The sequence below is a fragment of the Cetorhinus maximus genome, chromosome 1, assembly GCF_964194155.1.
Source record: "Cetorhinus maximus chromosome 1, sCetMax3.hap1.1, whole genome shotgun sequence".
Classification (NCBI taxonomy): Eukaryota; Metazoa; Chordata; class Chondrichthyes; order Lamniformes; family Cetorhinidae; genus Cetorhinus; species Cetorhinus maximus.
In genome coordinates this window covers 20,618,927-20,643,774 of record NC_135879.1, presented here as the reverse complement: position 1 = coordinate 20,643,774, position 24,848 = coordinate 20,618,927, and the positions used below count along the sequence as shown (strand labels likewise).

General features: G+C 42.5%; 1 protein-coding gene across 2 annotated transcripts; it reads right to left on the bottom strand.

Moving 5' to 3' along the window:
- Positions 1-323: 323 nt before the first annotated feature.
- Positions 324-24,845, bottom strand: c1h4orf33 (chromosome 1 C4orf33 homolog). Of its 2 annotated transcripts, XM_078538603.1 has the most exons (7): positions 24,720-24,845; positions 16,663-16,863; positions 12,075-12,135; positions 11,520-11,571; positions 10,026-10,225; positions 3,271-3,378; positions 324-763 (listed from the first exon to the last, which is right to left on the bottom strand). In XM_078538603.1, coding segments are annotated over exons 2-7 (603 nt in total). In that variant the 5' UTR covers positions 16,844-16,863; positions 24,720-24,845; the 3' UTR covers positions 324-762. The 2 variants fall into 2 exon arrangements, with proteins under 2 accessions (XP_078394729.1, XP_078394721.1); XM_078538595.1 differs by lacking the exon at positions 324-763 and having other exon boundaries at positions 3,088-3,378.
- Between the last annotated feature and the right edge of the window lie 3 nt (positions 24,846-24,848).

Sequence of the window (24,848 nt, the reverse complement as noted above, 5' to 3'; positions counted from 1 at the left end):
GTGAGTAGCATCCATACCTCTGAGCCAGAGGTTCTGGGTTCGAATCCTACCCTAATACTTGATGGACAAGGAAGGTGCATTTCTAACCCGGCCAAACAGGTTGATTATCAACCTACAAATCCCTCCTACACACACCAATGGCAGGCGGTAGGGGAAGGAGAGATTTCTGGTCAGCCCTGTGATGGAAAGAAAGTTGGTGCCCCTACCATCTCTATCTATAGCTCCAGACTACAACATGCATCTAAAAGTGCATGTTGCCACAGCAACTTGCATTCCTTGAGTGATCTGTAACACACCGCTACACAGGAATTGACAACACACAGTAAAGTAACGTACATATATTTTACACTACAGGGTAGTCTGTTACATATAGGTGCAACACTGTGTTATTTAACTATCTTATTTGTAATCACTTCTTTGTTTAGCATTGATCAGCATTTCACATCTTTACTGTTCACCCTCCTTGTCGTAGCACATACAATTTCCGGAATGTTTCGTCATACTTGGCAGTCTTCAATGCTGCAAGTCTTGCTTTTATTAATATATTCAAGTAAATGTGTTGGCTTGGGCCAGCTGAAACAAACATTTTCTGTATAGAAATGTTTCCAGTGACATTGTTCTGAATAGAAATTTGGGGAACAATGTATTTACAGATTGTACTACAGGCAGGTATACTACATTAAAACAATGGCAAAATACTGTGGATGCTGGAATCTGAACTATAAACAGAAAATGCGGGAACACTCAGCAGCTCAGGGAGCATCTGTGGAGAGAGAAACAGAGTTAGTGTTTAAGGTTGATGGTCTTTTACAGAAGAGCTGGAAAATGCTGGTGGTGAACAGCTTTTAAGCAAATGGTGCCAGAGAAAAGAGGGCAGGAGACCCAGTGATCATGGCGGAGAGGAGTGATTAAATAACAAAAGGGATGAGATTGTAAAGCAAAAAGGAGATGATAATGGGACAAACAGATCAGTCCAGAAGAGCTGTAAACAATTACAGAACATCCAAGAGAAAATGGAAGCAGAAGTGGCAATTAAGATCTAAAGCTGTTAACTCAATATTAAGACCAGAAGGCTGTAATCTGCCTCATTTTAAGGTGAGATGCAGTTCCTTAGTCTTGCGTTGAGCTTCATTGAAACAAGGTAGAAGGCTGAGGTGAGACAGGGAGTAGGATAAAGAATTAAAGTGGCATGCTAACGCTTGCAGACTCAATGGAGGTGTTCAGCACAGTGATCACCCATAGCTATATTGCATTTATTGGAATGAGCAGCAATACTGGAAAAATCATTAGCATTTCTGTTTTGTTTGATTAGCAAACCATGATATATAATGGACACTATTCTTGTAAAGTGTTTTTTAGCAAATTTACATGCAGATTGGCAAGAATCAATGCTAAGGGAAGTATGTACTTGGACACTGCAGGAATTTAACAAATTAAAATATGCAGCTTTCCAGCATTTCACACTTACAGCTAAAACCTCTCTACTCATTACAGCATTGGTTTACAAGGTTGTCTGGAGCTGAGGGAAGAGTCCCAATATCCAGTGACAGTTGTTTTACGATTGAACCAGGCAGACTGGTCAATCATCAACAGAGCCCTAGAGTACCTCAGGCTTTCTAGCTCAAGTATTTCCCCAGCACCGAGATTTGACTCAGTTTCAATTGCTGACTTCTAACTTGCTAGCTGCCCTACAACTCAATGAAGCAGGACCCAAGCTTTTCAGATACAAGTGTGTATTCATATACTTATCTCTGACATCAGCTGTCATCCTAAGCTGCAGAGTGGGAGGATCTATGCATATTAGCTTCCAGTGTTCAATACTGCTTCCTAATGCATCCAGCAGTTTAATCAATGGAAGCTGATTTAGTGTGGTGTTGTTGTGATTCCTAATATTGTACTTTACTACCCTTTCTTATAGGGAATTCAGTGTTCACCATGAATACAAACTGATATTGATGGTTTATTTGTCATGATTTTTTCTTATTGCTTCTTCTGATAAAGCACATTGCATGTCCTAAATCTTTGCAAAAGTAACTGCTTTTGTTAAGAATCTATGGGGGCTGTTATTTTCAATTTGGGTAATCATTCAAAATGGGCGATATCAGATTAGCGCCTGGTATACATCTCTCCCAATTTTAAATCCCTTTATGGCCCAGAGTTAGAATAGCAGGGGTACAAGTGACATTATCAAGCCCCAATTTACAAGGCTCTTTCCTGCCTACAGTGAGGGTATTGCACACTACTCAAAAGGCAGGAGTAAAAATCATGGCTAGCAGGAATTTGGCATGAACGGGGTGGTAAGTATCTTGCCCCAATTTACCACACCCTCTCTCCCCACCATTCCACATTCTCATTGGGCACAGGGCATTAATTCGGGCCTCAAGATTTTGTCCTCTTCCCAACCAGTAGGCTAGAAAGTGTTCAGTAACCATTTTATGAAATAACATCATAAAAGGTACGCAAAGAGTAGAAAGTGAATAAAATGAATCCTGAATGTTGAATTGTGTGCCTTCATTGCATATGTATTGCAGTACTTGGATGATTTCACACAGATCAATTACCAGATCTTAACCCTATGGTGAGAATTCTTCCGATTTGTGGATAACCACTTAAGTGTTACTTAGAGGATTATAGTGGCTGAGAATTTGCTTGCTGTTAGAATCATTTACTGGGACAGCAGCAAAATACCGTGGAATCCTGGAAATCTGAAATGAGAACAGAAAATGCTGGAAACACTCAGCAGATCTGGCAACATCTGTTGAAAGAGAAGCAGAGTTAATGTTTCAAGTCGGTGACATCTCATTAGAATGATTTACTGATTAAGTGATGGTGGTAATTAGTAAACTTAACACAATTCCCACAACTAACGCCAGAGATGTAGACACCTTAATGTAATTAATTCAATTGGAATGCTGGTGTTTGGTTCATTCTTGTATTAAGATTTGGCATCTTTAAGATTACAAAAATGAGACACAAGAACAAAAGATTAACCTAGTGTACTCCTCAGATTCCCATATTTTTCTTGTATAGGATGTATAGTTTGTTTCTGATACAAATTACTGTTAAATCAAGTTTCAGGCCAGAAAGTTGATGGGTAACAAATTTATATATAACATCAAAAATTATATTACATAGTCCTTCCAAAATCTCATTTGCAAATAGCTCATTTGAAAATGTTTAATGAAGAGTCTGCTGAACTGAGAAAAATAGGAGCCTCAGATACGTATACCAAGATTTGAGAGACAAGAACAACAATCAAGGCAAGCTAACCACTTCTTGGTCCCTGGGGCAGACTTCCACAGTTCAGACTGGGGCTGTTTCCATTGCTTTCCCATAATTGAACTCAAGCTGAAATCCTTGAAATATTCCAAGCGATGACTAAGATAAAAAAGCACATCAATAATATTCTAGACATAGTAAATGAAAATGCAAGTAATTTAACACATTAAAAAGCAACACAGTACATGGGAGAAAAACTAAAAATAAAATGGTTATGTGTTTATGTGGGTTTATTAAGGAGAAAAAAATTGTTGAATGGAGAAGTGGTCCCTTTGCAATTTCAGAAGTTGCATCAATCTTCCAATTTTTTGTGGCTCAAGGGCTCAGAACCTCCTTCATACTGATTACATAGGATCACATAGGATAAACGGCACAGAAACAGGCCATTTGGCCCAACCAGTTTATGTTCCACCCGTGCCTCCTCCCATCTTTCTTCATCTAAATCTATCATTGTAAACCACATTCCCTTCTTCCTCATAGGCTTGTCTAGCTTCGCCTTAAATGTATTCAATTCAGCCACTCCCTGTGGTAGCAAGTTTCACATTCTCACTACTCTTTGTGTAAAGAAGTTTCTTCTGAAATCCTTATTGACTTTTTCTTTGTGGCAATCTTATCTACCTCTAGTTATTCTCATCCCCACGAGAGTAAACATTCTGCTCCTTTTATGTAATTGACTCCATCCCCAGCACTGGCACCTTTGACATTGGAGCAACATTTGGTATATTTCAGGCCAATGGATTTTTGTAAGAAGAGGCTGGGATGAACAAGACAAAAAAATTGGCTTATCTAATTGAGGAATGATCATATCAGTGCTAACTCGGGAGCAGTTTGAGACTTAGGGCAGGATTTTCCATCTGGCGGTGGGGGGGGCGCGGAGTGGGAGTGGGTGGGCGCCCCCGATCGGGTCTGCGCCACCATTTTACGTGGGCAGGCCAATTAAGGCCTATCCTGCGTATTTCCCAACTACCGAGGATAGTGGGAGCGTGTGGGCGGCGGCAGGCCTGGCAGTCTTTTGTAGGTTGCTCACAATGGCCAGTGCTAGGCCACAGCAGAGGGGTTCGGTTGAGTAGGCCAGGCTGGAGGGTCGGCCAGCGGGGGGGCCAGTGCGCCCCTCGTTTTTCTGATGACTGCCTTGTTGCCCTCCTTGAGGAGGTGGCAGCATGGTGGGAGGTATTGGTCCCCCAGGATGGGAGGAGGAGGCACCCCTAACATGACGAAACGTGCCTGAGAGGAGGTGGCGGGAGTGGTGAGCTCCTGCGGCGTGGTGCGGTGCAACTGGAAGCAGTGCCGCAAGCGTTCTGGCAGGGTGAGTACCATGTTGGCATTGGGCATGTAACCCAGCAGGTAGCCTTACCCAACTGTGCACCCCCCCCCCACCCCCCCCCACCCCGCCACCCCCCCCACACACACACCCAAGTCTCAGTGTTGTGACTGCATCGAATCATTGACGGCATTTTTCCTTTGCTGGATGGGCAAGCAGATGGTGCCCATGCTGAGGTCAGCCTGAGAGGGTCATGAGGAGATGAGTTTTCCCCCGCAGCATGTGTTGATCTGAGTCCCACATGACTGGTTTGGGGGCAACCTGGAGGAGCTGCACCTAGGTGCAGACTCAGAACTCCAGGACATGTCCTAGCCAGGGTGATGAGATGGTGGAAGGGGAGCTTCATGGTGGCGTGGCAATGAACCATCTGCTGCCCTCTACGCTGCACGTGCTTGCACCTCTTTGCTATGGGAGGAAATACTGTGTGGTTCCTAATGTGATGTAGGCAGCATGTGTCCAAGGGGGCGGTGGAGGGGTGGGGAGCAGGCCTAGCATCTTTGTCTGAGTGATCGGCAGCAGCGGGGTGAGGAGGCACTGGAGGCCTGGTATGTCCCACTCTGGTTGGGGTGTGCCAAGCGTGAACAGAATCCATGTGCAATTTGTTCTAATCAATGCTTTTCTCTCTTTTTCAGGAGAAGAATGCACAGAACACGACTGAGTGTGTGAGGACTGGAGGCGGCCAGGCACAGCTCTCCATACTAAGCCGCTTCGAACAGGAGGCCCTTGAGAGGCACCATGCACCTAGGTCTACTGGTGTCGGTGAGGCTGGGGTGCCACGGCCAGGTATTCGTGCCCAACAGTGAGGTCAGCATTGTCCTCCCAGCAGCCATAGCACTGTAGATTGTTAAATTAGTTATTGTTGCAACATTGCTGAACCATTGGTTATGGAAGGATGAGCGCGTAATGAGCCGGGGGGACAGGGATGAACTTTGTCAGTGTGTGCACACTAACTGATCCACTGTCCTTGTTCTTCCTTTCAGCATCATCGGAGCATGGCCAGGAGGAGGAACAGCAGATGTCCCCTCTCAAACCTGAGGGGCCTGAAGTCTCACCAGCGTAACACCATTTCTGTGAGGCAGGCACCAGCGCAGATATTAGCACCTCGGTGGGAATTAGAACAACGGCACTTCACACTTGCTGGACAAGCTGGCGGAGGCAGAGAGTGCCCATGGCGCCAGCAGTTGGAGGACTGCAGGGGACCAGGCACATGCTCAGTCGATGCCTGATGATGTGCCTCTGGAGTTGTCTGCGATGCAGTAGCTGCAGGAAATGCGGCCGGGTGTGCGGAAGCATCTGGGGGTGATACATGAGGCTATGCTTGGCATGGTCTCTGTGGCGGAGGAATCTACGCAGACGCTAGCCGAAGCAATGAGCCACATGTCCGAGTGCCAAGTGTCCTCCTTGGAGAGTGTGGCGACTCTCATGGAGAGCCTACTCCAGGAGACCCGCCAGGGCTTCCTGGGGATGCGCTCTGACCAACAAGCCCTCACATCAGCAATGGCCTCAGCTGGTCACTGCCAGTGTGGGAGATGGTGTGGGCATCAAGCTTCCCAGCTTGTTGCCCATCCATCCACGGTGAGCAGGGAGGTCCAAAGCACAGCTGCTGCCTGTCGTCTCTGCGGGCTCCTCTCAGGGCGCTTCGGATGAAGGCGGCAGTTCCTCCATCCCTCTCCCAGTGGCCGTATCATCCAGTGAGGCTGCGACGACTGGGGAAATGCCGGCTGCGGAACAGGCAGCTCCCTCCCAGGCGGGGCCAGCACAGGCTCCACGAGCCAGAGGACGACTGCCAAGGTCATCAAGATCGACAGGACAGCAGAGTCAGCAGCTGTCTCAGATGCCACTCCAAGCAACGGGGCAGCACCAAGACGTAGCACCCGGAAACAAAAGCAAAAGGCACCTTAGGCACACCACGGGTTTTTCACTGGTGCTTTTGTGTTGGCCCAAGATGAGGTCCTCATGATTTCTTTTTGATTGTTTACACTATTGTTTTCTCTTTGTGATAAGTTCTTTTGCTTCACACATTAAATGCAGATCTGTGACCATGGCTGAGGGTGCCTTGTTTCTTCTGCATGTGTATGGTTGACAAAAGTGTAATGAATGATTTGTTGGACATTCAGCTTTATTTACAAGGCCCTTAATTAGTGCTGCTGAGCTGGCAGATTTTGCACTTAGGTGTTGAGTATCAAGGCGGCAGCCCAGGCTTGGCCTGGTGATCCATCTACGTTGTGCTAGCTGAAGGTTCGTTGGATTAAAGCATCCCGGGTGTCCCTGCCTTCCTGGAGTAGTCCCAGGTCAGTGTCTACCCCCTCAGCATTTCTCTGTGCATGCTCATCCTCAGAATCACTGCTGGACTCATCGTGTGTAGCCGCAGCCACTGCGCCGACGTCTTCAACATCCACTGCGTCTCCCCTTTCCAGCGCAAGATTGTGGAGAGCGCAGCATGCAACCACTATCACCGAGACACGATCTAAGTGGTACTGGAGTGCGCCCCCTGAGCAGTCCAGGTACCGGAAGTGCATTTTGAGAAGACCGATAGCTCTCTCCACCACAGCCCTTGTGGAGGCATGGCTCCTATTGTATCGCTGTTCAGCTTCTGTTCTTGGATGGCGGAGAGGCGTCATGAGCCACCTTCTGAGGGGATAGCCCTTGTCACCCAGCAGCCATCCATCAAGCCGGGCTGGAGCACTGAAGAGCCCTGGCACCTGGGAGTGTCTGAGGATGTAGGCGTCGTGGGAGCTGGCTGGGTACCTTGCACGGACTTGTAGAATCAGCATCCTGTGATCACTCACTATCTGCATGTTCATGGAGTGGAAGCCCTTCCTGTTGGCAAAGACACCCAGTTCATCCTCGATGGCCACATGTGTACAGTCTATTGCACAGTCTATTGTACCCTGGACACGGGGGAAGCCAGCAATCGCCGCAAAGCCTCTGGCTTGCTCTGTCTGGCTTGCCTGGTCCCAACGGAAGTGGATGAAGGTCAATGCATGCCTGAACAGAGCCTCTGTGACCTGCTTGACACGTGTGGACAGCTGATTGGGAGACACCGCAAAGATCACCCACTGAGCCCTGGAAGGAGCCAGAGGCATAGAGGTTGAGGGCAGCTGTGACCTTCAGAACCACTGGCATGGGGCGTCTGCCCACAAAGTTAGGGGAGATCTCAGGCCCAATCATCTGACAGGTATAGTTGACTGTCTCCGTTGAGAGACGGAGCCTCCTTTAGCACTGTACCTCAGACATATTGAGGTAACTGCTTCACCGCCTGTATACCCTGGCAGCAGGATAGTGGCATCTTCTCTGGCCCCTTCTGCTTTGGACTACCTCTTGGCCCTGCACCCCTTGTGCCTGTGCCTGTCTTCCCAAAGGTAGATCCCCTGGAGGCTGAATGTGCACTCCTAGCCTTCTCCTTGTTCTAGCCCTCTCTTCCTCCTCAGAGGAGCTGCCTCCAGTGGACAGTTCAGCTCCCATACCCAAGCTAAGGGAAGGCTTCCTGGAACCTGCAGGCCCTGAAAAGATTCCTCACCACAGAGTGCTGACCTGAAGGTTAAGAGTCCAGAAAGAGCAGTTGGGATGCATTCTGAAGTACTGCAAATCACACAGGTAAGTTTGAAAAATTTTCAACAATACTTCACAGAGCAGATTCACGACCCCACTGAGCCCTCTTATCCCGCCGGTGGATGAGGTTAATGCAAATATCTCTTACCCGCCTGCCCGTTGTGCCTGTGTGGTGACCCGAAGATCGCCCGGGCGTGGTTGATTGAAGACTAAAGGGCTTAATTGGCCTGTTAATTAATGTTGGGCATACGTCGGACTTCATCGCGTGCTCGCCCAGCGAAATATCGCGATGGCGCAAGGTGACGTCAGGACGCTCGCCCGACGTCACCGCCTGTCATTTTATGTGCGGACGTGTGCCCCCACCGCACGTCAAACGGAAAATTCTGCCCTTAGTAAACTTGTTTCAAAAATTTAATTGAATAAATTTGTCATTCCAATATAAACATTTGGCCATTCCTCAGTCAAAAAGGTGAAACTGGTTCTTTAAATAATTTGTCTAAATCTGGTAGAACATTTAAAAACTTACTTAGCCTTAGATTTACAGTTAGTTCTTTTTGCCTGCAACCAGGATTGGTAAGGTCAACTACTGACGGTATTCAAATTGTATCTCTGAAAGCTGCAACTAGTTCTTATCTACTCAAAACAAATACTTGTAAATATTTGCATGTTTTATTATTTCAACAATATTGAATAAACTATGAAAACTTATATGTCATGGTATTATGTAATTTTAGTCCAACAAAAAAATGTAGAGAGAATTCTGGAAATCAGCAAGATGTTTTAACAAGTACCATATTCCACAAGTCATGTACAATGTCTTTGTCTTCAAAATTTTAGATTGCCTTTTCCTAATAGCTCTAATAAGCAAATATTGAACTGTAAGGCAGCAACAATTCATTTAATTTCATATTTCCATCTAACTCATGCTTTTTCTCAATTATCCAATTAATGCCGGTAAGATGCTTTCTATCCACTTCTGAAAATCTGCCCACATCACTCATTTTCCCCAGCCTAGGGAGCAAGCTGGACATCTACTCCAAGTATTGCTTTATAATAAGCTGCTAATAGGTGCGTGAAAAAAACACAGGATTTCCCTTGGTGGCATTTTTTGGTTCAATTGATTTTTGGCCGCTCTCTGAATTTTCCCATCTCGCCCATGACGATGGCTGCCACTGGCAGGACTGGTAAATCCCGGCTTCTATTTCCATCCTGTCCTATGGATTAGCATCCAACGTCCACAAATGGAATGAGATCAGAAAATTTACTTTGGGGTAAATCATAAGCGCACATATCCTAGCAGTCTAGTGCACCACAGCGGTTTGGGGATCAGCACCACCAATGTTTGATTGGATGCAATTCAGATATGGATTTTAAATGGCCTTGCCTAGAGATGTTTTGCACTGAAACTAATATAGAATAAAAAGTAAGCTGAAAATATATACCTAGATGATCCAAATGTAAAAACTAAATTATATTTTCCAAGTGGCAATTGAAGAATTTGAATAAGAAAATATAAATGAAAAGTACTATTGATTCTGAAGAGTGAAGCCATGGCACTTTAACCAAAGCTAATAAAATGTACTTCAAAGCCCTATGCTTCCTTTTATAGTACACAGGAGGAACTGCTACAACAATTATCCACTGCTTTGAGTTATACATAATTTATTGTGTAGCAGGAATGCACTTGGCCAAATTAGAGGGAAAAATTTAATTGCAGTTTCCTCTACTGGATCTGATCAATGTAAAGGTCAAGCAGTTGGTCTGTGGCATCTCGTACGTCAGTATGTGCTCCAAGCATTACGATTTGTAGTTTTATCAAACATTTAGACATTGCAAACAGAAGGAGCAATAAATGATAAATCTTTATACTTACAAGTCAGGCTGTTGTCCCTTCTTTAATTGTTCTTTAGGTATGGGGTACAGGGCCTCATAAACTCTTTTATCACCAGAGCCATGAATTGCATAGGCATTAAACTTGTTAACGCCAGGGGGAAAATAGCTCCAAGGGAGAAGTGCTTTGCCTTCCCAGTTTTGCTCATGAATTGTACAGTCATATTTTAAATCGAGTTCTTTCTAATGTGAAGGAAAAACCGTTAGTAGTTTCGTGTTTTTGAGTTTTAGTTTAATCTAGGAATGTAGTCACAAATGCATTCTTAAGAACTGGATCTTAAAAACTCTATTGGCAAATAAAGTGAAAGTAAAATTAAAATGTAGACAAATATTCAAAATTAGAAACAATAGCTAGACTACTGAGTCCCAGTAGTAGCTAATAATCCAATCAGGTTGCAAACACTACTATAAATGCAACTGAAGGTGCATTAATGGAGTAGCTGGGAAATAGATGAAGAGTAGAATATTATTTTTTTGTCTAGAGCACTGGTGTTTAACTTGCACCCAGCCTTATTGGATAGAAGTTAGTCTCCTCCTGTCTGTATGGGTCTCAAATAAAATAAAATTGAAAAATTCTAGATCTTAGTCAACAGAAGACAGCATTCTCTGTCATTTAGTATTAAGTGACAGTCTCACTCAGACAGCCCAAAGGATGGTTGGTGTGGAAAATTAAAATTTCACACTAGTACAGGAAGGAGTGTTCTTCTGAGGTTGGGGTGGGATAGAGAATCCCTCGAACCTTTGTTGACTCTTTGGTTTTAAAATCCCCTGTCTATCTTATAACAATCAAACCGCCAGGAAGACATGAGAACAGGTCACATAACCTCCTTCATTTACCCTAAACTTAAAAGTTGCAGTCCTAAAATATAATAATCTTATAAACCTCATAATTGTAATGATATAGACATGTTTATGGGGATGCCTTGCAAATAGTGACACATTGCCAGGAACACCTGCATATGTTGACATATGCTAGGAGACTTTGTTCTAGCTTATAAAAAATAACAGAATTGCAGAAAATAATGGTTAGGGGTAGCAAAATCCTAAACACACTTTATAATGAACAGGTTTACATTTTCCTACACCTATCACACAGCGAAATATGTCACAGAAGTGCAAATGTACACTGTTTGGCACTTTGTACACCAAAGAAGCTCATCTTGATGACCACAAAAGTCACCCATTTAAAATCTAGGTTCTGAAACTCCATAAATGTTCTTCCAATCCTTCACTGCAACCACAGCAGAAGATTAGCCGAATGCTCAGAAAAACGGAATCAACAACCATTTATACCATTTCTTCACGGGTTCCTCTGAACTCATACCAAAGTTACCATGGGATGTCAGGAAATTCATGTGGAATTTCAGGGCCATAGAAATTGCAAGAATGATTTGTTCATGCAAAATTTATAAATAAACCAATTTGCCGTTCAGCATCTATAATACTAATCATCATACTATTTTCTGTAATAACTTACCTTCCATGCTTTTCCTTTACCAGCAAGTAATAGTACTAAGTGTTGTCCATGTCTAACAACATTAAAATAGAGAGGATGCTATTAATACTGAAAACAAACTGCAATATAAAAATAAACTGTATGCTACAATGCAAGGCTAAAATGGAAAATTAATTAGATTGAAGTTTTCAATCAACCATTTTGCCAAGGAAAGGCCCTTCCTTAGAGGAAGGAAAGAAAATTCAAGATTGCCTTCTCATAAATTACCAGCAAAAGCTACACAAATGCCAACAAAGAACAGCGCATAATATGAGGAACTTTAAAGAAAGAAGAAAAATAAATATTGTCAAATGGAGGGGCAGGGATAAGCAAGTCCAGGCAGCAAAATACCTTTGACTTATGGTGCATGTATATATTTTAATCAGATGAACTACAGTTTCTATTCATACCAAAAAGATTTTGATGGAATATTAGAAATTGTACAAATATTATGAGGAAGCATACATATTTTACAACATTGAGATTTTAAGCAATCAACAGCATCCCAGAGTGACAAAGAAAAATTCCAATACTTACGGGCAAAGTTCCACTTCAAGGTACAGTTCTTTGTTGCAATTCAAGAAAAATGCTTCTACAACTGTTAAACATGAAATATGAAAAACTTAGGTTACAGAAAACAATTTTCAAATTATTATGCTATTTTCCTAAGCTATCAAATCTATTTTTTGGGACTAGGTCAGCTTTAGATGTAGAAGTTTTATTCAATGTCCAGAATCCCCAGTCTCCACAGTCATTCTTTTTTAAAAAAGTATGTTCCAGAATTTTCTGAACCAGGGCATGTTATGGCGTCATGGTTAGTTAGACATTTTCCTGCACTCTTCAGCTTAAAGTGTTTTTGCCCTGAAAGTTCCTGGAAATGCAAACTGATAACAGGACATCTGGGACCTTAGTGAACAGCAGGATCAACAGGGTTTAGAAAGAGAAATAAAGATAGGAAAAATAAGATTGGATTAAGAGAGAAAAACGAGACAGTAAGGAAAATTAGGAGAAAAATTCTTGAAATTTAATACCTTACATTATTAAAGTTTGCAAAAATAATTCATTTCCTGAAGGATTAAGACTCCACACTTTAATTTTTCCACTTTCTGGGCCAGAGTTGATTGGTCATCATTAATAGTTATCAGGTTGTTACTGGACTTAAGTTTCTGTGGCAAGTTTAGAAACCAATTTATGTGCAAATGCAGCTACTTCATGGGCAGAATTTTATGAGTCGGCGAGCAGGGGCGAGGCCCGCTCGCCAACGCGTAAAATGACACGTGGTGATGTTGGGGGGACTCCCAACGTCACCGCACCCAATTTAAATTTTCAGGAAGGCGGGAGCGCAGCCAAATCAGATGTGCGCCCGCCGACCTGTCATTGGCCAATTGAGGCCATTGACAGGGTCAATTAAGTAATAAAAGGTCCTGCCCGTCCAACCTTAAAGTTGGCGGGCAGGCCAGGAGCCCCGGCGGGAACTAGAAAAAGCATGAAACCTCATCCACGGGCGGGATGAGGTTTCATGTAGGCTTTTAAAAATTTTAATAAAGATTTTGTAAAATTTATGGACATGTCCCAACTCATGTGACAGTGTCACATGAGGGGACATGTAAGGGAAATTTTATTTTTCTATTTTTGTCTTTTTTACATGTACAGCCGATCTTCCTGAGGCAGCATTTAGCCGTAAAATGGCGGCGCGCCTCTGATTGGGGGCGCCGATCGGAAGTGCACACGTACGCGCCCGCCCATCAACTCCCCCCCCCCAATGGGGGGAAGATGCAGCCCCATGAAACTCATGGGGGAAATTAAGTGCGAGATGACATTTTCATGAGTCATGCTGATAAATGCTGCCTGACCTGCTGAGTGTCTCCAATACTTTCTGTTTTTGTTTCTTTACTTTTCAAGTACTGAATCAGGCAGAGAACAGGAAAGTAAGAATATGTGTTAACAATTGCAAATGAACCAACAGGATGGCTTTTATAAATGGCTTCAGTGCCTCTGCATTACTGAAGGGAGAATAGACCAGGGTTCCCAATACTCAGTAACCCTTAGTTAGGTACATGTATATGGATATAGGAAGATTGGTTTGGTTGTGATTACCGTTTGAGTTGATTAGCTTCTATGTTCACATTTGAACAATGTCCAGCCAGGTGAGGCAGTTAAAGGTGGCCAGCATCAGTGGAACTATAGCTCCCAGTAAGGAATCAGTGCAGTCAGGTGAAGGGAAAACCAGCTGTCAGAAAAATAAGATCTTAGTGAAGCTAACCTCCACTAGCCAGCCTTGCCACTAACTTTGTTCCAAACCTTCAAAAAGATGATTGATAAACACATCTGTGTCTACATAGCTCTTGATTAACATTGAGTCTTGTGCTTTCATAATTTTCTATGTTAATGGGTGTTTTATAATTTGGGTGGATAGCCAACTGGAGGTGCAGTGGGAGTCTTCATCAATTTTAAGGGCTGAGCTTAATTTAAGTAGAACGGGCGAGCTGGCTACCCCAAACATTCATCCCGATAAAGCTCACCGGATTTGGGCTGATGTAATATTGCTAACCTAGTCAGTAGCAAGATATTTCCTGGAGGTGGGTCCACCCTATAACTGCATATTAAATTGTATTTTGCTTTGATCTTAACTCCATATTGCCTGGTTCATGTTAGGCAATGGAGATAAAATCCTCCCCATTATAAATAAAAGCAGAAGAGTTCATATCATCTAAGTTGCAGATGGGAAGGCTATGTGAGTGGATTTTCAAGTGACATTGAGAAGAAAATCTATCTGCTACTCTTCATCATTTCATCCAACATGGCTACAATAAATATTCTGCAAATATTCTGCAAATCAATTTTTCCACTGCTCGAAAAGTAAGACAGCAATTCACATGAAGGCACAATTAAGTGTTGTTAACAAACACAATGAGCTGGAAATAGCCCTCTTGACCTCTATAAAGACACATTAGGAGATCCTGCCTGGAATTTGAATCAAAACCTGCATGCAAAATATAAAAATCTATGCAAAATTTCAAGTACATGACAAGTAAGAATAAATACAATTATTGCATCTTCAGCAAATATTACTTGAAGTAGAGAAAAATACAATATGAACAAAAGGATTCAAGGAAAGAAGAACAAAAATAGCTTGCATCTTATTTAGGTTTTAGAAAATCATAGGTAAATATTATATTTTATTTGTGAAGGTCTGTATTATTGACTATCAGTAAAATATGTATTTATTTTTGCCTTGAGTCTGCAATTAAGTACAAATTTAATTTAACTACCTTAGATCTAACAAATGGGTCATGAACTCTATCATGTTCTGAAGGTTTGTCCAATAATGTGTATTTCCAAAGGTTATAGTGCCATCTGAATCCAAAAATATTGTATAGAAAAATATTCTTGATCAAAGCCACAAACAAATTATCATAAGTTTAACTGGCTTCAGCAATGCTTTAATGTCAAATGTAGTTTCTTTGATTACCAATGTCACTTTGCTGGCAGGAATCTGCTAATACCACATTTAATATAAAGTTACCAAAGTCATCAATCCTGTCACAGAAAACTGCTGCCACCAACAATTTCGTAAGGAGTGAAAGAGATTTAGGCGTATGCAGAACATTCTGCTCCACCACAAGGCGTTGTTAAACATTGAGATGTATTTTCTTTTAAGAATTGTACAGTACTTAACAACATGCTCAAAATATTTTTCTAGGTTTCCTAGATTGTGACCTGTGACAAAAAACAGGCCCCATACACAAGACGATTCGTTTCAATTATCATTTGTCATTTATTTATTTCTAACGTTTCTTATGTGCACCAAATTAAAATGTTTTTCACTAATATTAAGTTTTATTGGAAGGTCACTTATTTATCGAAAAACATGAAGATTTTACTGAACTACATGTTAATGTCCTCAAAACGTAACATTGATAAACAAAGATCAGTAAAGATTTAAATACATACACTGCCCTTATTGTAACAGTTCCAAATTTTGTAATGAAGTATATGGTACAATTAATATCAATTGACAAACTATTACACAGAACATGAAACATTCAGGAGTTAAACCTGACAAGAGACAGAACTGGGATAGAAGTTATTTTTTGATTGATGGGGGTGGCTTACATATACTGAACCCCAAAATGGTTATTAGACAGCAGGGCTGGGGGAAGGGGCTGGCAGGGGCGGGGGTGGAAATTTGCTCATACATGGGATTGGAAATCTTCCTCATTATCTGAATTGAGATACCAATATCTGCTCCTGGGGTGTCTTCCCCAATATCAGTACCTGAGGTGTATTCCTTCCATGACTATATGAACAGGGTATACTCTCAATTTTTCTGACTGGCAATCTCCTTCAATATCAGGACCTTATTGTCATTTTTGTGCTCTCCTTTCCATTCTCTGTAAAACATGTCATCTTTTGCCAAATTCCATCTTACTATTGCTCACACGTAACAAGGTTAAGTTAGAGTTAGCAAAGGATGAATATAAAACAGCACAGAGAAATGAAACTAGACATAGCTAAAAATGCATTACCAAATGATGTGAGTAGCATTGCATATTATTGTGCTGATATGCCATAGGTGTATGACCACCCTATATATTGAATTCTAGATCTCAACTGGCACATCTGGAGAGCTTCTAAATGGTAAGGTGGGAATACAGTTGGCAATCAAAGAGGAATCTATCAATATTGTCCTGGTACACCTTCCAGTGCCTTCCACATCCTGCAACAATGTCCAGTACCTGTCCCAATTGTGCCACTGTTGAGAGCAGCGGGACAGGGGAAAGGGTTGCGGGAGTGGGAAGTGTTTTATGGTAATTCTGAAAGCAAAAACTGCACTTGCTGGAAATCTATAATAAATAGAAAAACTCAGCAGGTCTGGCAGCCTCTGTGGAGAGAGAAACGGAGTTAACATTTTGTTTCTGTATGACTCTTCTTCATATGTGTTCTATGGTAGTTTGCTTGAAAATAAGGCCAAAGTTTTGTGAGGACAGCAGAAGGGAATATTTAACTTTAAAACTAAAATCTGCAGTTTGGAACACAAAAGAAGTGATTTAACATATACTCCCAATGTCAGAAACTTACGTTTTTGAAAGTAATATTTTCATAAAATTGGCTCTCACTGTACCTTCAAAATCCCACAATTGGTCGTAAGGTTTTCCTCTTTTACCAGGTGGAGCTGAAGGATCATTGAAGAAAGGCCCCTCTACCTCCATCAGCAAACCTTCATCATCTGGTTTAAGTGACAGCGATATCCCCCTGTGGGTCACTGGTGAACTATCCCATGTTTTTGTAATTGTAAACTTCATCTGGATAATATTTTAATAGACTGAAAAAAAAGTTTTATTTCATTGCTTGATTTACTGCATATCATACTTTTAAAAAGATGTCTATTACAAATAAATGTAAAAGTTATTGTAAGTAGTCTATTTAATTTATCCAATAGTGTCATAATCCTGTGTGTTGAATATTAATGCGCTGGTTGCATCTGGTGACCTAACCAAAAACTGGGAAAACTTAACTATTAAGCCACTCAAGCTTAAATGCCAGTCAGGACGGAGACACAAATCTCAGATTTTCAAATATACCTTTGTAAAAATTCTTTAAAAACAACAATGTATGAAATAATACGCAAACCCCAATTGCCATTATCAGTATTTTTAAGTATAAGTGATATAGAGCTAGGGAGATGCACTGAGAGGAGTGCCACGTACAATGGAGGACATATTTTTAAAAAAGTGCTTGACTGGTGAGTGGGAATCTGAAAAAAAGGCCTGGTAGTGATAGGAGATCCAAAAGTGTGTTTGGCTATTGCAGAGCACCAATCAACAAACAAACAGAATGCACAAGTACATTGGCAATTCAGCAGAATATAGGTCTGTGATCATTATCAGAAGCTGTTTGGCTCTCTGGTAAATACAGATCTTCAATATTGGGTTTGGCTCTGGTTACCAAAACCTTAAGAGTAAAGATCTGGATGCTATGCAGAGAAGGGCCACAAGCCTGATCAATCATGTCAGAGGACAGAGTTAGAAGGAAAGATTTTAAAAACCTGAAGGGGTAAAAATTAGCGTCTATTGCACCCATTTTACAGGTGTAAAAGGGACCAATTTCAGGGGACTAGGTCTTGCAGCACTAGAATGCCTGAAAAACATCCAACATGAAACTGGATCAGGCTATATTTTTTGCTTCTGGAGTGGTCACCTAATAAAGGCATTAAGCCTCTTTCATATGCAAACGAGAAGTCTCATGCCTGCTTAAAGACTTTTCCAGAAATTGGGCTGTCGACTGCTCATCTTTTCTGAACGTGGATACTGTTACCACCAAACAGGTGAGTGAAATTATTAATTTTGAATTGCTTTGGAGTCAGGAAGAGGAGCAGTGCTCAGTACTCCTGACAGCCACTGCCTGCTGCAACTGTCCTCCATTCCAGGATGTACCTGAAGACAATTGCTGGTGAGGCTGATGGCCCAAAATTGCCTTCTTCCATCGGGCTAACCCTGAATAGTTAGATGCGGCCCCAGGACCAATATCTTGCAACCCATGGACCTCTGTCTCCAGATACAAGGATTATTCTCTGCTTCCATTTGGCACTTTAGCAAAATGGTTTATAGGAATTTCTAGGCAGGAGTCATTGGTATCATTTACTTCCTATCAAACTGAGTGGAATAGGAAAGGTCAATCCTGAGCAATGTATCAAGTTAAATAACAATGATAAGTCATGAGGAAGTACAAGAAAGAAAACAACTTCCATTTATATAATGCCTTATCACATCAGAATGTATTAAAAATGCCCCACAGAGTCACATTGAAATAGAGTTCTAATGAAGCAAATGAGGTTTCCAAATGTGCAGAGAAGTGCCATAAACAGCAAGTGAGAAATGACCAGTTAATTTGTTTCTTTCGGATTACAATCTCTACCAATTAAACTATCCATGTTTAAAATGGGCAGTTGTTATGCCACCCAAAAAGAGATAATTAAAAGCAAGATGCATTAACAGCAATTTCAAAGTTAACATCTAGTGCACTCCATTTATTTTGATAGAAACGGTTGTGCTTACTCACCAGGTCACACCTCGTCAAGGTGCAATAAATGCAAGAATAAACATAAGTAAATAGCACCTTATTAATGTTTAATTAATGTGGGTAAATCATAAGGCTCTGTCGATTGCGCTCAAAAGATCTGGATGTCCAAGAAACTTCATCACAATCCTACAACTGCTTTATGATGGTATGACTGCAACTATCGAGTGAGGTATCTGAAACAGATGCCTTCAAAATCTGGACCAGGGTCAAGGAAGGCTGTGTTGATTGCTCCCACACTGTTTATAATCTACCTGACAGCGGGCTATTCAGCTCATCAAAGATCAACTGCCCTCTGGTGTCAGTATTAAATAGCGTCTAGCTGGAAATCTCTTTAAACTCAACTCAGGTTTAAACTCCGTGCCAAAACTAAATTGACCACCATAGGTATACATGATCAATCATCTGTGGATGGCTTCAGTGTTGCTGCCCACTCGGCACCAGATTTGCAAACCATTGTTGATCTCTTCAATTCTGCATACAAGAAACTTGTACTGTCCTTGAACATTGCCGAAAAACCCATATCAACCCATACCTGGTCAACCAAATATTCCACCTCCCATATATGTCGAAGGAGAAACTCTGGAAAATGTTGAGCACTTCTGATACCTTGGCAGACACCTCTCACAAAAGGCCACCATTGACAAGGAAATCCAACACCGGATCAGCTGTGCCAGCTCAGCCTTCTACAAACTACAGCAGCGAGTGTTTGACTCTGCAAGTCAATCAAAGTCCTAGTGTGACAGAACAGTTTTTGTCATCATACTCCTGTACTGCAGTGAGACCCAGGCTGTAAAACAGATAAGGGCATTAGAGAAATTCCATCAGCAATGCCTCCCCTGCATCCTCTGGATACAATTGGAGGACTGTTGAACAAACGCTGGTGTCCTTCTTGAAGTCAACTCCACCAGCCTTCAGGCAAAACTGCAAAATCAACTTCGATGGGCTGGACACTGTTTCTGGGTGGCTAAAAACCATTTCTCCCTCCAAGTCTTGTTTTCTCAACTCTCAACATTCCTGGTAAGGACAAAGAAAATGCGTCAAAGACACTCTGAAGCTCTCCTTAAAGAGCAGCAGCAATGTCTTAATGATGAGGCAGAGTGGTGACAGTGAAGGCAAGAAAAGGAAGCAAATCCTGCACTCTGTATCCCACTATCTTGTGGGATGTCCTGCCCCATGTGCCCAAAGATTTCTTGGTTGAGAATCAGCTTGTTCGGTCATAGGAAGATCCATGGCAGAAACTCGTGATCCTGAGTAAACGTCATCTTCAAATTGATGGACAGCTAATGAATGTTTAATTACAAAAGCAAAATACTGTGGATGCTGAAAATCTGAAATAAAAAAAGAAAATGCTGGAAATACTCTGCAAGTCAGGCAGCATCTATGGAGAGAGAAACAAAGTTAATGCTTCAGGTTGATGATCTTTCTATCAGAAAGTTTAATTACCTTTGTGTACTTAGGCCCTTCTAACCCTGTTAAGTGATGCAAGGTTACAATTTGTAGTAAAGTTTAATAAAGCTACAGGTCTGGATGCAGCTGGGATCAATTTCAAAAGGTCAATACATAGAGAGTAACTTTAAACAACTGTCATAACCTATATTTTCAATTGGTATGTTTGAGATGCAACTCTGAAATCAGAAATGAAACCACCAAGCCTCCAAAGGTTTTTTATATAAATTAAATTAAACCTTTATTAATTTTAATAAGAAATTAAACACATACACACTTACAAATTACTACCATAATAACTATTAGACAAATACCCAAATTAATCACTCCCAGGGCAACAATAACCCTTAGACTTAAACAGACACCAGGCAAAGCACATTTTATCTTACGAACTCAAAATGAGGTCCCTTCCAATTTTCTCCCTCACAGACACAGTGGTAGGCTTACAGGCTTAGATCTTTCATGCCTCTGACTTCCACACACAAAACTCTCCTGTATATACCTAGCCTTCCCTTTGCATGCAAATTCTCATTGTATCAACAGGCCCTTTGAACTCCACCTCTTCTAACAATAAATTCCCTTTCATAGTACCAATTTTATTAGTAATATAAACATATTTCTTGGTGTCTCCTAGCTAGGTGCAAGATATCACCCCCAGTCTTTGAATGGTGTATTCAACAAAATGCAAGTGTGCTCTCTACCTTACTGTTTACATCTCAAAACTACTATGCATCAAAGCACCCAAACTAGCTGGCTTTAATCCAATTAAAACACACACACTCACACCTACAGACACAGACCCTACAAGTCCAATTTAAAATAATTTCCAATAACAATATATACATTAATATTTCTTCATGTCAGGTACCTTGTGTGAACATTGGCTGCCACTTCTCCTACGTTACAATAATGATTGCACATCAAAACTACTTCATTAATGTAAAGAGGTCATGAAAAATGCTACTTAAATTCAAGTCTTTCTTAAGAATTGCACTGGGAAGATGTGAAATGTGCTTTGGTCTCTTGTTTACTATGGTGGTAGAAAGTTCTCAGTATGTTTTGTGGCACATAAAACATGTGTCCGACCGGATCTGCTTCATATTCAGAACTCCTCCAGCTCATGAGCAAGATCCAGTGCCATGCTGTGAGATGTATTGTAGAGAAAAAAAGAGGAAACAACTTTAGAAAGAGATAGCTCCAGCTTCCATCAGCCAAAGATTGAGCACTGTAAAAGGGAGAGTTAGCCTCATGGCAGAGCTTTTCCAAAGTCACTCTCATGAGGACATGGATTAAAAGGTTGGCACTGAATAAGACTGCACTGGGGCTTAGACATTTAGAACACCAAGATAGTTGGCATTATTTGCACCTGCCCACCAAATGCCGTTGCATATATAGCTGAGGAAATTCCGATGACAGGAAGCTGGAAAGTAGTATATGGAGTCTGGGTACAAGAACATATGGTCAGGATTTAGTGCCTACCATTTATTATTGTGATAGAAAGAACACAGCTGCCATATTTATTTTGTATTTCTGACTGTTAAAACTTCTGAACAATAAAATAAGGTACACATCCATGATGTAGTCACATATTTTATACTCGGCTGTACTGCTCAATAAGCCCCAGGCGAGAAGTTTCTGGTACTTAACTATCCAATGTGCTTTCTTTAGTCTGATGAATAATTAATGAGTACCCTCCAAGGCAGTTTGAGGAGGGCAACAAGGTACCAAATTGCACCTTCTGATGGAAGATAAGAATCAAGTCAAACCTCTACAACAGTCTTGATAACCAAACATCTGAACTAAGCAAGTACACTGGGGCACTACTGATGATTGTACAGTCAACTTATTCATTAGTAAGTTCTTGAAGGTAGAGTTATCTTTAGGCCCAGGGCTTGTTTTCTTGCCATTCAGGTCCAGATAACCCTAAATGCTTTAATGGTTTTCTTGAGATGGACAATCAATGAGAAGCGTACCAGTGCTCTTTGTTGGTAGGCTGCATCTGCTAGTTAAACTTCAGCTAGATTTCTGTGCACACATTTGGGTTTCTATGCCTCAGCTTTTACCAATCTGCATCTCTCTCAAATTAGGCAAATATGATGCGCACTCCATATTGGTCAGAGAGTGGGTAAATTATTTTGTTTTTATTCTTCCGTGGGATGTAAGCGTCACTTGCTAAGCCAGCAGTTATTGCCCATCCCTAATTGCCCTTGAGAAGGTGGTAGTGAGCTGCCTTCTTGAACCACTGCAGTCCATCTGTAGATACATCCACAGTGCAGTTGGGATGGGAGTTCGTGGATTTCCACCAAGCGACAGTAAAGGTGGATTCCCAATCATCCATCATAATTTTGGCAGAAGAGCTGCTGAATCCCAGTTTGCACCATCTTGTTCAAGTTCTCTCTGCTCTTCTGCCTCAGGTGAGCAGGACAACACCAGTAGAATCCTAGCATTAGGGAATAGTTACAGCATAGAAAGAGGCCATTCAGCATATTGAGTCCATGACAACTCTAAGAACAATTCAGCTTGTCCCACTCTCCCACCCTTATCCTGTAACCCTGCACATTTTTCATATACCTCAGGTGCTTCTCCAACATTTGAATCTGCGTCCACCACTCTCTCAGACAGTGCATTCCAGATCCTAACCACTCACTCCATAAAAAATGTTTTCTCATGTCACCTTTTGTTCTTTGCATATTGCCTTAAATTTGTGTCCTCTGGTTCCCAACCCCTCCACCAAAGGGAACAATTTCACTCTCTCTCTTCTGTCTGGACCCCTCAGGAATTTGAACACCTCTATTAAATCTCCACTTAGCCTTCTCCTCTCTAGGAACAGCCCCAGTTTCTCAATCTATCCACGTAATCGAAGTCCCCCACCCTGGATTCATTCTTGTAAACTTTTCTGCACCCTCTCCATTGCCTTCACATCCTTCCTAAAGTGTGGCGCTCAGAATGGACATAATACTCCAGTTGAAGCCGTATCAGCATTCTATAAAGGTTTGTCACAACTTCCTTGCTTTTGTACTCTATGCCTCGATTTATAAAGCCCAGGATTCTATCTACCTTCTTAGCCACTTTCCCACCTGCGCTTTCACCTCCAATGATTTTTTTTTTTGCTCATATACTCTGAGGTCTCTCTGTTCCTGCACCACTTTTTGAATTGTATCCTTTAATTTATATTACCGCTTCTCATTCTTCCTTCCAAAATGTATCACTTCATATTTCTCTGCACTAAATTTCATCTATCATGGTCTGCTCCTCCCACCAGCCTGTCCTTGTCCTTTTGAACGTGATATATGAGCTGATGACTTGTCAAATGTCCTGTTGGATGCTCTAACCCTTATTCAAAACTTGTATTTTTTAAGTCAGACTCTAACTGAAAGGGAAACTGAGCCGTCAGGTTTCTAGGGAAACTAAAGCTAAAGTTGAAACTTCAGGTTTCCGGGGAAACTGAAGCTGGTTGAAAACAGATTAAAAACACGGAGCCATCCAAGCTCAAATCACCCAGCGGTGCAGTGCAGGCAGGCTGAAGAAAATAAAGATTGGATCCAAGAGCTGGCAACAGGCAAATACAAGGTTGCTGAGGCCGTTTCTGTTCCTTAAAGTAACTGTCAGCCCAGATCCGACCATATAACACACAGGGTCACTGAGGGTTCGGATAAAGGGAATGCTGGTGGATCCGCACCATCAAGACTGTCATGAGCAGAACTGAAGAGGTTCTGGAGGTGACCATAGAACTCCTGTTGGTTGGGAGCTACTTTTGGATGAGAATCAGTGGCTAATGCCTCAAAGAAAAAAAAGCTGAAATTCTACTTGAGGAAGTTCAGACCTCCCCCTGGGGGACACCACTATCCCCACCCTGGAGGGCCCCCCATCTCATCCCTATCCCACCCCTATCCCCCCCATCTCACCCCTATCCCCCCCCATCTCACCCCTATCCCCCCCATCTCACCCTTATGCCCCCCATCTCACCCCTATCCCCCCCATCTCACCCCTATCCCCCCCATCTCACCCCTATCCCCCCCATCTCACCCCTATCCCCCCCATCTCACCCCTATCCCCCCCATCTCACCCCTATCCCACCATCTCACCCCATCCCCCCCATCTCACCCCTATCCCCCCATCTCACCCCTATCCCACCATCTCACCCCTATCCCCCCCATCTCACCCCTATCCCCCCCATCTCACCCCTATCGCCCATCTCACCTCTATCCCCCCCATCTCACCCCTTTCCCCCCCATCTCACCCCTATCCCCCCCATCTCACCCCTATCCCCCCCCCATCTCACCTCTATCCCCCCCATCTCACCCCTTTCCCCCCCATCTCACCCCTATCCCCCCCATCTCACCCCTATCGCCCCCCATCTCACCCCTATCCCCCCATCTCACCCCTATCCCCCCCCATCTCACCCCTATCCCCCCATCTCACCCCTATCCCACCATCTCACCCCTATCCCCCCCATCTCACCCCTATCCCCCCCACCATTCCCCCACCCTCACCTCACTCTGTCCTTTAAAAACAACGATCTTTGTTATGTCGTTTACAGGTTAAAAGTCCGGCGTAGGCCGGATAAACAATGCTGGATCGAGTTACCTGACACAATATAATGACGGAACATTCTGGGCGTACACGTCTATTTTTTAAAAAAAACAAACTTACAACTGATCAGATTCGACTGGAAAACTGTCTTGGGGCTCTGTCAATCCCTCAACACCAAGTTATACTCGTGAGGGGAATAAAAGAACCAAAAGCGGTCAGCGGGAGGGGGGGCGGCAATATTCTCCCCGG

Bases quoted from the DNA above. Each gene is read 5' to 3' on its own strand.
- c1h4orf33 (XM_078538595.1), bottom strand. From the start codon at position 16,843: ATGAAGTTTACAATTACAAAAACATGGGATAGTTCACCAGTGACCCAC. The intron at 11,572-12,074 runs GTAAGTATTGGA...TAATGTTGTTAG, and splicing joins CTTGAAGTGGAACTTTGCCC to ACATGGACAACACTTAGTAC. The intron at 3,379-10,025 runs GTAAGTATAAAG...TTTTTATCTTAG, and splicing joins AAGGGACAACAGCCTGACTT to TCATCGCTTGGAATATTTCA.